Genomic DNA, 11377 nt, shown 5'->3' with positions numbered 1-11377 from the left:
TGGACGCTTTGGGATGCCCCTGTACCTGCTGAGCCGTCTCCCCAGCCCTGTGCTGGTGGATGCTTTGGGATGCCCCTGCACCTGCTGAGCCATCTTCCTGGCCCTGCTCTGGGCCTGGATGCTTTGGGATGCCCCTTTTCCCTGAGCACAGCAGCTGTTGTCCTCACTAATTTTCATTCTGACACTGTAATACACAAGGAAAGTTTTTGTTAGTCATTAGTTTTTGAAAGCATGAGTTTCTTCCCTCAGGAACTCATGTCTTGCCCTTGTAAATGACGGCTGGTGATGTCATTGCACAGGGACCTCTGTGAGCATCTATGCTAATTTCCTTGTGAAAAAGTTACACCAAGTGAGGTTTGCTGGGCCAGAGAGTAGATACTGCTTAAAGGGATGGCCTGTATGTTGTCAGATTTCATCCAGAAAAAAATGGTGCCTGCTGTTACACCTTGTGCAGCTCTGTATCTCTTTGTCCCTCTTTCATCCTTAGAAAATTAAATACATATATTTAGTTTAGATTTTCAATAGCAGAATCAAATATTTCCAGAGTGTTTTTATTTTCCAACCCATTTATATTCCATGTTTTGTCAGTTGTCTGGGTCTGCACCCACATTTCCATTTAGTATGTTAGTTAGTCTATATTGCTAAGAAAATAAAACCAGGGGGAAACAATTTAGTTAAATGTGAGACCTTTGGGTGTAGTTTTATGAATATGGATATCTATAATTTTGTTTATGATATTTTTGGTGCATGGAAATTTTAACTTAAAGTTAATAATGAAATAGTAACTATTAAATTCAAAACATAATAGTCTTTTTAAAAGATGCATTTTTATTTTATATGCACGAATATTTGCTTTCATGTATGGATATATGTGTACCACATACATGTCTGGTGCCTGTGGAGGTCAGAAGAGGCAATGGATCTTCTGGAACCAAAGTTAGACACCATTGTGAGCTGCCATATGGGTGCTGGGAATTGAACCCTGGTCCTCTGCAAGAGCAGCCAGTGCTTGTACCCACTGAGCCATCTCTCGAGCCCCATCCCATCATTTCTCTGGGAAATTTCTCTTAACACAGTCAGATAGTAACCTATCTTCTCCCAACTTTTCAATGATTCTTCTTATAAATTTTATTAGAGAATTCCTTATTACTGAAAACTGTTTTCTCTATGTCCCAATTTTCCATCTTCTTCAGAAACATGATTAGTTTTCTTGGTGAGTAGTCTCCACTCTTAACAAGTCGAGAAGTTTGATAATTGCCTTAAAATGATTCTTCTATTTCTTGTAGTCCGTCCTTTAAATCCATGAGTACAAAAAGCAGCCTACCAGATTTTTCCTGTCTTTTCTTAAGTCAGTTTTTGAACAGAACACATAGAAACCAGCTGTGTAGTGTGAGATGTGTGAAATCACTCATCGTGCCCTCAAGTCTGGGGCCAGAGTCCCCTGTGGCATTGCAGGATGCTTCTGAAGCGAGTACAGTGGCCGAGTGGGATGGTGGAATGGGCTGTGGCTTGAAGCTTTTATGATCCTGTTAAACCAGCTGATGGAGTGTTAACTTGCTTCATTAGAGGGCTGTTCCCATTGTTCTCTAGGGGATGGTTTCCAGGAGATGGAGTCCGTGCCAGGATGTACTGTTTCTGGAGGGTGGGGATTCAGCCTACATCTTCCTTGGGAACTATAGTTCAAGGAAACCCAATCAAGGAAGGGACTCAATCAAGAATCAAGCACTGCTGTGGGCATTGCAGGCGACAGGGATTAAATGCAGGGCAGCAGCTTTTCTTAAATTTCTGGAGTATAGGCCGGAGCTCCCGAAGGATTCCCAGCGTAACACCTTATGCCCAGCCTGCCCAGTGTTTCCTCTGGAAGCCTAGAAACTAGGAAGTCGTTGCCCCGGCCACTGGCTCCAGGATCTCACTCTTGTAAAGCTGTCATCAGACTTTTAGGCCCCGAGACCACCCGGTCCCTACCGAATCTGACCAGCATCGCAGAACATCCCCTCCGCTCCCCAACCACTTGTTCTCGTTCAGCTCATCAGCCCTGAGATCAGAACGAGGTAGCATGAAGAGTTATTTGTTGTGTGAACCTGACTAGCGATACTAAACCATATTTGAAACCTCCGTAAGGGTCCAGAAGTTGTGTTTTTAGCCCTATAGTTTGTACTACAGGAAGGTAAACCAGAAGGAGGTTCCTGCCATGTTGGCTGTCCAGTGAGCATCTCCCTCACCCCTAGAAATTAGGACGGCATAGCCACAGTGGAACGCGGGCGACATGTTCAGGATATACTTGAAAGGTTTCCACCATTCCACTGGTATTGGTGGTTGATTGATGGAGGAAGGAGACAGGGAGGAGGGGTGGTAACCAAGCTCATTAAGTCCTGGTCTTAGACTTTTTACAACACTGCCTTAGTCAGACGTTTTTATTTTTAAATCTCAAAAATTTAGTAAACTGAGTAACCAATCACTATAATCTTATCTATAGGAATGAGAACAAATTTGAGAACCAGGTGATCCCAGAGCTTCCTCATACCTCTGAAATTCCTTGGTAGATTTTTTTCAAAAAAGATAAGAGTGTGCGAGGCCGCACCTCATGTGCCCAGTACATTTTTTGGTAGAAGTCAAACGAGGGAGCTAACTCCGTAGATTCCCTCATCTCCCTCCCTCACCCCACTCCCACCCTACCCGCCACCTTCCTACCCACCCTCCAAGCCCGATGGAATGTGCCTCAAGCGTGGGCCCCAGCACGACCAGGGTGTTAGTGTAGGTGGATTCCCCGGAGTGAGTAACCCTAATCTTGCTAAGCCTGCTGGGTGCTCCTAGGCGCTGTGCTTGCTGACTCAGATCTGTATCAGGCTGAGGAAGCTGTATTGCACAGGTGGCAGTCTTGCCCTGGATTCCCTGGCCCACCACCCCAGGGTGGGTGAGGCACTGGGTGAGTCCCCACAGAGGCCGGGCTCACTGATGCCAACGAGGCTTCCTTTCCTTATTGCCAGGGTGAGTGGTTCAGTCTTCCTCCATGTCCTACTAATTTTCCACTCTGGCATTGTTAATTGATAAGGGGTCATGTTGAGGTGACTACTGAACAACTTATTAGGTGGCAACTAAATTGGGTCATGGCTGCCCCAGGCCGGGTGTAGTAATTGCTCAGGTGACTGAGCTGGCAACAGTGCCAGCTATTTTCCCCACTTCCCTGGATGTTTTTATTAAAGTCTCCTGTCTCCTGGCCATTTAGTATAAACATAATGTACTCTTTTGCAACATTTAACCTCGAGTAAACTCATCAATGGAAGGTCTGTGGAGATGGGAAAGTAGTTGACTGAATGGAAGAGATGGCAGCTGGTGTCTCTTTCCCAGACAGCAACGCAGGTCAGGCAAGCTTAGTGCTTGCCAAGAATATGCCAGACCGAAGTCTGTGCAGGTGTGGTGGAGCTGGGAGCTGATGGGTGCAGGTGCTGCCTCTCCCAGAATGTTTAAATGGAGCTGGGAAAACAGAATACACACACCTTGGTTATGACAAAGCTGTAACTCGTGTTTTAAGGCCAAGTCTGCCCTCCCAGCATTAGAAAAGTGTTTATTAGCAATTTTTTTCTTCTAGAAACATCAGTGCATGTTGGCTTCCCAGGCTGGCTTCAAGAGCCCACCTTAGCTGTCTGGAGCAAGTGGATGAAGTGTACTGATGTGTGTGGAGTGTTAGCCTCTTCCTCCCAGGGAGACCACTGAAGCCTGGGGTGATGAAGCTCACAGGCTGTCTCCACGGTGGCCTGGAAAGGCAGGGTGGAAACTTATGGCATCCTCAGAAACAGGACAGTTGGTCCATGTGGCTCAAGCTCATGGGAACAGCTCGTCAGCCTGCACTGCTGGGCTTTCCTGCACGTGTTTTCATTCAGAGCATTGGGGATGGGGTCCCCTAATCAGCATTTCCTGCTCATTCCCAGGAGATGGAGTCCCTGTGGTTCTGTAGCATCTGACCACCTACATGGCATTCCAAGCAGCCAACGGTCCTCCTCCCCAGACATATGAATACACCTAGAAAACGAGCCTCAAACCATCCTTCTTGCCCTGTGTGGCTTGTGCTTCATCTTTTGGCCTTCCCTTCTTAGTTCTGATTCAGACCATCTGGGGCCAACTCAGTAGACGAAGGAGTGTGTTACTCTCTCAAAGCCTCTGGATCCTGCCATGGAGCATGGGCAATCAAGGATCCCAAAGAGTCCTGGGCAGATGTCAAAGCAGTGACAGGTGCTCCCTTCCTTCTCCGTCTAGGTCAGTTCTTTCCTGGCAGTTGCTGATACAGACAGTCTTTTCCAAATTCCACTAAAGCCAAGACCTATAGCTGTCATCCTTGGTCTCCATCAGATGCTCCAGAAGTGTGGAGACCGTCAGACCTGAGGGTACCAGAATCCATGGCATTACATTCTGCGTCTCCCCATAGGCAGATCACAGGGAGAGACACCTAAAAAGGCAGTTCAGGTTGTGGCCCCGTGCCTTCCACCCCTTGTCCTCACCATTCCTGACTGCCTCCAGCCTCTTGTCCTATCATTCATGAATTTTCCCATGATGGGTCATTTCTCCAGCTAGGATCAATACCCTCCCCAACCTTTGTATCTCCCTTGACCTGGGGTCAAAAGCTCCAAGGTGGAACAGTAGCCAGAAGGGCTTCTCTGCCGCTAAGGGAGCATGGCAACACAGAACAGCAAGGATGGGTAATCCAGTCCTGATTGCACTAGCCACTCACTCCCTGTTCCCTTGTCCCTCTGACTTAGAGGGACACTGTGTGTGGGCCTCAGTCCTTTTCCACTTGGATAAATGGGAAAAATAGTCATTGAAGATCTCTCTCCCTCCCTCCCTCCCTCTCTCCTCTCTTGTACGTGCATGGGTGTTTGTGTGTGAGTAGGCATACATACATACATGCTATATAACACACAGGAAGATCAGAGGACAGCCTCGGGTGCCTGTCCTCACCTATCTTCTTGGAGACAGGGTCTCTCTGTCCTTTGCCACTGTGTATGCCAGTCTACCTTGGTCCACAAGCTTGCAGGGATTCCCCTGTCTCCACGTCCTATCTTGCTGCAGGAGCTCTGGGATTGCATTACCATACCAGCTTTATGTGGGCTCTGGAAATTCAAATCCAGATCCTCACACTTATATGACAAGTGCTTTGTGGACTGAATGATCGCCCCAGCCCCAAGGATCATTTTCATTTTTCCGATTAAATAACAAAACTTAACCGCACAAAATCAACCAACTCTGAGACTCCAGTGGTGCAGATTGCCTTACAAGACAATTCACAAGAGCATTTACAAGAAAAAAAAAAAGAATATATTAAGTTCACAGCTCAGCCTTCACTATTCACTATTTTTTGTTTTGAGACTGCAGTTCAGCCGGTATAACAGCGTGGGAATGCAGATGTTGCCTTTCATTTCCCTGTGTTATTATAGCACACCCCATAAGGAAACGTGACCAGACCTTCCCATCACTTGGATTGCAGCAGCTCTGTGGGGTGTGAAGGACTTTGGTCGCCAGCTGTCACCCGTTTCTCTGGCCATTCTCCTCTCCCTCGGTTTCCTGTGGTTCTGGGAACAGAAGACACACATGTCCACAGATTTCATGTGTCACTCCTTGCAGATGTAGATAATCTGTTTAGACTAAAGTACACATTTCATTTTGTGGACAAATTAGAATCCCCGTTGGATTTTCAGCAGTGTAATGAAGATATTCTTAGCGTCACATGTGGTATGGCCCCAAGAGCAATGCCAAGACCCTGGTAGGGTTATTGTAATGTCCTTGTGGTTGAGCGCCACTAGATGTGTGTATGTGTATGCGTCTCTCTGATTTACCTTCTGTTTGCCCCTCTCTAGTGGGATCTTGTGTGTGATAATGCCTGGAAGGTCCATATCGCTAAATTCTCCTTGCTGGTTGGATTAATCTTTGGCTACCTAATAACTGGATGCATTGCTGACTGGTGAGTACCAACACACCTGACACATGGACCTTTGGAAGGCTCAGCACACCTTTGCTAGCTAAGGAGGAGTGGTCAGCGTTAACCCAGAGTCACTGTGCCTTTGCTCTGCTTGCCAGTGATGCCAGAATAGAAGCTGCCACTTGGAGAATGCAGAGGCCAAAAAGAATTGACCGCTACACATAACAGAGCAGGGGGAAGGAGGATGTAAATTCATTCAAGACCAGCCTGCAGCCCCATTTAGTTCTGATGACTTATGCTTAGTTGGGAGGAGCATGGAGAGGCACAGCTGGGTGCCAAGTGGGTGGATGCACAAAATACATTTTTAAAAAAATGGAGAGCTGGGTGAAGTGGAATATACCTGTAGTCACTGGGGACTGGGGCCAAGGACTGCTTGAACTTCATGAAGCCAACCCAAGCAACATAAATGATACTCCATGGCCAAAAATCTAAAAATTTAGTGAAGGAGTTGGAGTCCCTTCACCTTATGAATGGAGGTAGATGTCAGTTGGAATTAGCACCTTAAAATATCAGCCCATCTGAGAGATAGTCGCTGGCTTAGCCAGAAGCTGTCTCTTGGGTAATGTGTGGTGGTGTGGACAAGGGAAGGGTAGCGGTTAGAAATGAGATGGAATGGGTTTTAGGTGGACAGGAGGAGTGGGTTTCCAGATCAAAATATGTGGTTCAGGAGGAAATAAATGATGAGGAGGACCAGGAGGAGACGGACCCTGAATAGTGATAATGGCATCATTAGAACCTACTACTTAGGGGCCGGAGAGGTGGCTCAGTGGTAAAGAGAACTGGCTGCTTTCCCAGAGGACCCAGGTTCAGTTTCTGGCACCCACATGGTAAACTTCTTTTCGACTCTGAGGGCACCAGGCACAGACATGCATGCAAGCAAAACACCTATACACATCAAAATAAATATTTTTTTTTAAAAGAAGAGCCCATTGCTTACTGATCACTGTGTACCAGGCCACTTTCAGATATTTCCAAGCCTTCATTGTTTATTGCTGAAAAACTAGAGCCCAGAAGTTTAAGTCAATCCCCAAATCCACTCAGCTGTGAGCTGCATTCAGGACTTGACACCACACCACAAGGCCCAGAACAGCTTCTCTGCCAGCATGGCACAACACTTTTCTTTAAGGCATTCTCTGGACACAAGAACACTGTGGTGCTGTGTCCAAGAGGGAAGACAATTGCCTAATGTCAGGAACTGCCCAAGGACAAAGACATGGGGTGGCTTTTTCCTACCCCACTCTTTTCACAATAATCTTTTTTGTGTGTGAATCAGCATGTCTCAGGCCTGTTGACATAGGAATGTCAGGAATGCTAAGGGATAGACTCGTGTGTGTGTGTGCGCGCGCGCGTGTGTGTTTTCCTGGTGCCCTCCATATCCCGGTTAGCTGAGAAGGCTAGCCAGGGCAGTGGGAATGGCTGCAGAGCTTTCTCAGGCCACTTTAACTAGTGGAAATTTCCTTCCTCGTCTAGTGTCTATTTGTGTGGATATACAATGCAATTTCCTGTGAGCCCAGAATCTGCTAAATCGCCATTTCTAAGGCTTCACATGGGCACATTTCTTGTGTTCAGCATTAAAACTGTCAGTGACCTCTGTAGGCCTGTGCTAGGAGCTGTCTAGTTTTTGAGGATGGAAAGCAAGGTTTTATTTGACCAGATGCTTGGCTTGCTAGCTTTTCAGGATGAGCTGTACTGATCTGGCAGGCACTGCTTCCCAGGGACCTTCACTGAGAGAAATTAGAAATGTATATACCAATATGATCCCTGGCCCTCCTTTCTGAGAAATGCAGACTTGATAGCACTTGTAGTGTCCTGGTTCCACGAGCAATAGGAAATGCAGGATTTTATTAAAGAATCGATAGAAGTGTAAGTTCTGTCGGGGTTTTTCTTACACATGTATACCCAGTAGCCTCTCTGGTGACAGTCCAGGCCTGGGCCTGGTGACAGACAACTTAAGAGCTTAGATATTGCTCAGAGTGCATAGAATCTGGTGTCACAAACCAGTTCTCTGCAGTAGCTTTCTGGGGGCTAAGTTGGACAAACAAGCAGGGATGTCCTAAGGAGGCATCACACGTTTGATGTTTGAGTAGTAGCTTTGGGGGAGCTTGAGTGGCCTTCATTTCAGCTTAGCTTTGTTCTTCCCACCTCTCCTGTCTGTTAGGAGGGTGGGTTGTATTTTGCTCTCTGCTTAAGCAGAGAAATCACCCCATTTGAGGGAGTGCCATATCTTACAACAGGGTCAGGTTCAGGACTGCATGAGGAAGTCGTTCAAGTCACGATTCTTTAAAATTACAGTCAGCATAAACAGACATTGAAGTGGTAGGCTGCTTTCCTTGAGTTTCAGAGCTGTGGATATGTCTCGGTCAGCAAGAGCACTTGCTCCATAACCATGAGAATCCCCAGCACCCATGTAAAAACCTGTACATGGCCACATGGCCCCTAATCACAGAGCTTTTGACACAGAGGCAGGAGGATTTGGGGGGCTTGCTGGCTGCTGGCCTGTTCTCAGGTTAAGGGAGTATACTGGCTAGGTTTGTGTCGATTTGACACAAGCTGAAGTCATCAGATAGGACAGAACCTCAATTGAGAAAATGCCTCTAAAAGAATTGGCTGTAGGCAAACCTGTAGGACATTGTCTTAGTTGCTGTTGGAGGGCCTTCCCATTGTGGGTGGTCCCATCCTTGGGCTGGTGTTCTGGGTTCTGTAAGAGAGCAGGCTGAGCAAAACCATGAGGAGCAAGCCAGTAAGCAGCACTCCTCCATGGCTTTTGAATCAGCTCCTGCCTCCAGGTCCCTGCCTTGCTCGAGTTCCTGTTCTGAGTTCCTTCTATGATGAACAGTGAGAGAGAAGCATAAAGCAAATAAACCCTTTCCTTCCCAAGTTTCTTTGGTCATGGTATTTCTTTACAGCAATAGAAACCCTAACAAGACAGCCAAGGACCCTGTTACAAGGGAATACAGTAGAGAGTGAGAGAGGAGAATATCTGATGTTCGCCTCCAACCCCAACAAATCACATACACTACACACACATACACCACACCACACACACACATACACTCTCACACACACCTACACCGATACCTCACACAACATACTCTCGTACACACATGGAAATATTTAAAATGATAAAATATTTTTTAAAAGGAAGACCTAGTTTCATTTTCAACATGTTAGTTGAGCTACATGTGAAACACTTAGGACAGGGCTCTGTTGAAGAATGGCCTGTGTTTGTAATAGCGTTAACAGGCAGAATGGAGGCATAGTTGGGGAGATATAAGCTGAAGAACCCCAAAGAAAGAGGAGGTGGCTCAGGCATTTGTTTCTGCAAAGCAGCATGGGATACCAACCAGGTTCCTTGTACACAGTGCCTCTCTCTTACCTGCATGACTATCTGGTCCAACACCCAACCCCCCATCCCTGCTGATAGAAAACTTCAAAGTGGATATTGTCCTACAGGTTCTTTGCCAGCTTAACCCATCTTTTATAAACAATTTCTGAATAAAAATCTCCTTCAAGCCAGGTAGTGGTGGCACATGCCTTTATTCCCAGCACTTGGGAGACAGAGGCAGGAGGATCTCAGTGAGTTCAAGGCCGGCCTGGTCTACAGAGTTAATTCCAAGACAGCCAGAACTGTTACACAGAGAAACCGTGTCTCAAAAAAATCCCAACAGAATAAATAAGTAAGTCAGATCTCTGCTAGTCACTTCACTGGTGTGGGATGTCTGTCTGGAGACCCAGTATCAGTTCCCGGTGACTGCTGTAACTAACTATTACATGCTTGGTAGCTTCAATACAAATCAATCATCTTACAGTTCAGAAGCCTAACATGGGTGTCACTGGGAAAAAACCAGGACACCATCAGGGCAGCGCTCCTTTGTGGACGCTCAGGGGACAGTCAATTCCTTGTCTTCTCTAGCCCCTAGTAGCCACTTGTGTGTTCTGGGTTTATGACCCCTTCCTCCATCTTTAAAACCAGTAAAATGGAATCAAGTTCTTTCATGCTACTCTCCTTGGAAAATTACCAAATTTGAGGTCCTTAGCTGCAATCTCATTTTCAGAGTCTCTCTTGCCCCAAAAGCAAAAAAAAAAAAAAAAAAAAAAAAAAAAAAAAGAAAAGACCAGTTTCTGAGCCTTCAGATAATTACACCTTGGAAGATCCTGGAAGATAAAGGCCTTTGCTGTCACTCAGCTGGAATCCCACTCTGGGGAACCAGCTCATAGGAGGCTTGTATCTCTCACGTAGTGATGTAGCAAACGGTCGCTGAGTTGCCAGCACATTTCCACACAAACTCCACAGACACCAGTGGAGAAAGTGTGGCCTCTCTCACCTAGCTCAGGGATGGTGTGGTATAAGCCTGGAGGCAAAACCAAGGTGTTTGTTCTGACTTCAGAGGCCACAGCCCCCACTGATGGATAGGTGTGTTTTACTGATTTAAGTAATCATTTGGGAGGGAGGTAAGTGGAATGTGTTTTATGAGATTTAAAAATAAAACTCAATCCTCTTTTCTAAGACAAAATGAGAATAGGAAAAGAGAAACAGGTCTGAGCATCGGGAATACGTGGGCATGGTAGCGTACACCTGAGACTGGAGGATTTGGGGAGATAGGACCTACCAATTTGAGGTCCACCTGGGCTACACAGAGTTCTAGGTTCGCCAGACTGGGCTGCACAGAACGACAATATCAAACAATAGCAGAAGTGCAGGAAGGTTGGAAGTTGAAATGTTTAGCTTGGGGATTCAGGCCAGGCCCATCCTGTTCTTGTAAGAAGTGAAGCAGAGCCCATTCCCAGGTGAGGTGGGTACAGGGAATTAAGCATAGATGATAGAGATTTGTATTGTATACTCTACTTCCTATTAAGAGGACAAGTAAGCCATGCTTTAAATGTACTTCTGCAAGTGAGTTGGGTACGGACAAAGGCATCTGTAAGATCTTTCCTGGTAAGGACTTTGTGACCCCAGCCCAAACACAAAGGCTTTTCATTATTATAAACTCATAGCCTTGGCCACATATCCCCAAACCAAAAAGACTAATTCAAATGGGTGGACCATTAGAAAGTCTTTGTATTTATATTACAGTATAAATGTTGTATTTTATATATTTACACTTTATATTTAAAACTATTAAATATTTCTTTTATATGTTTTACATATTATGTTATATCTTATATTACATGTTATAAAAGTTAAAGTTATGGGAGACGGAATAGACCTCGCAGTACTTTATCTTTAAAATGAGCATTAAGTGGGAAAGCATTTGCATATGTATAAAACTTGTCTCTTAATGTGCACAGTTCAGTGATTTTGACTGTGTTTACGGAATTAGGTCCTTTGCCCAGTCTGAGTTTACATCCCTTCCATTGTCCTTGCAGAGATTGTGAAATGTGCTCATAAACATTCTCTGTTCTCAC

At 45.7% G+C, this 11377-nt stretch overlaps 1 protein-coding gene across 1 annotated transcript in view; it reads left to right on the top strand.

Annotated features, from left to right (window-relative positions):
* The window catches only part of Slc22a23 (solute carrier family 22 member 23), a gene marked incomplete at its 5' end in the record, with an annotated part of 159240 nt that overhangs the window by 30969 nt on the left and 116894 nt on the right, over window positions 1-11377 (top strand). The window contains one exon of the mRNA XM_005355140.3: window positions 5850-5953. Coding sequence (XP_005355197.3) covers window positions 5850-5953 — 104 coding nt within the window. The remainder of the gene's footprint in view (window positions 1-5849; window positions 5954-11377) is intronic.

This window comes from Microtus ochrogaster, chromosome 16, assembly GCF_000317375.1.
Source record: "Microtus ochrogaster isolate Prairie Vole_2 chromosome 16, MicOch1.0, whole genome shotgun sequence".
In the NCBI taxonomy this organism is placed as follows: Eukaryota; Metazoa; Chordata; class Mammalia; order Rodentia; family Cricetidae; genus Microtus; species Microtus ochrogaster.
The sequence above is the reverse complement of the archived record's forward strand: the minus strand, read 5'-3'. Positions and strand labels throughout refer to the sequence as shown.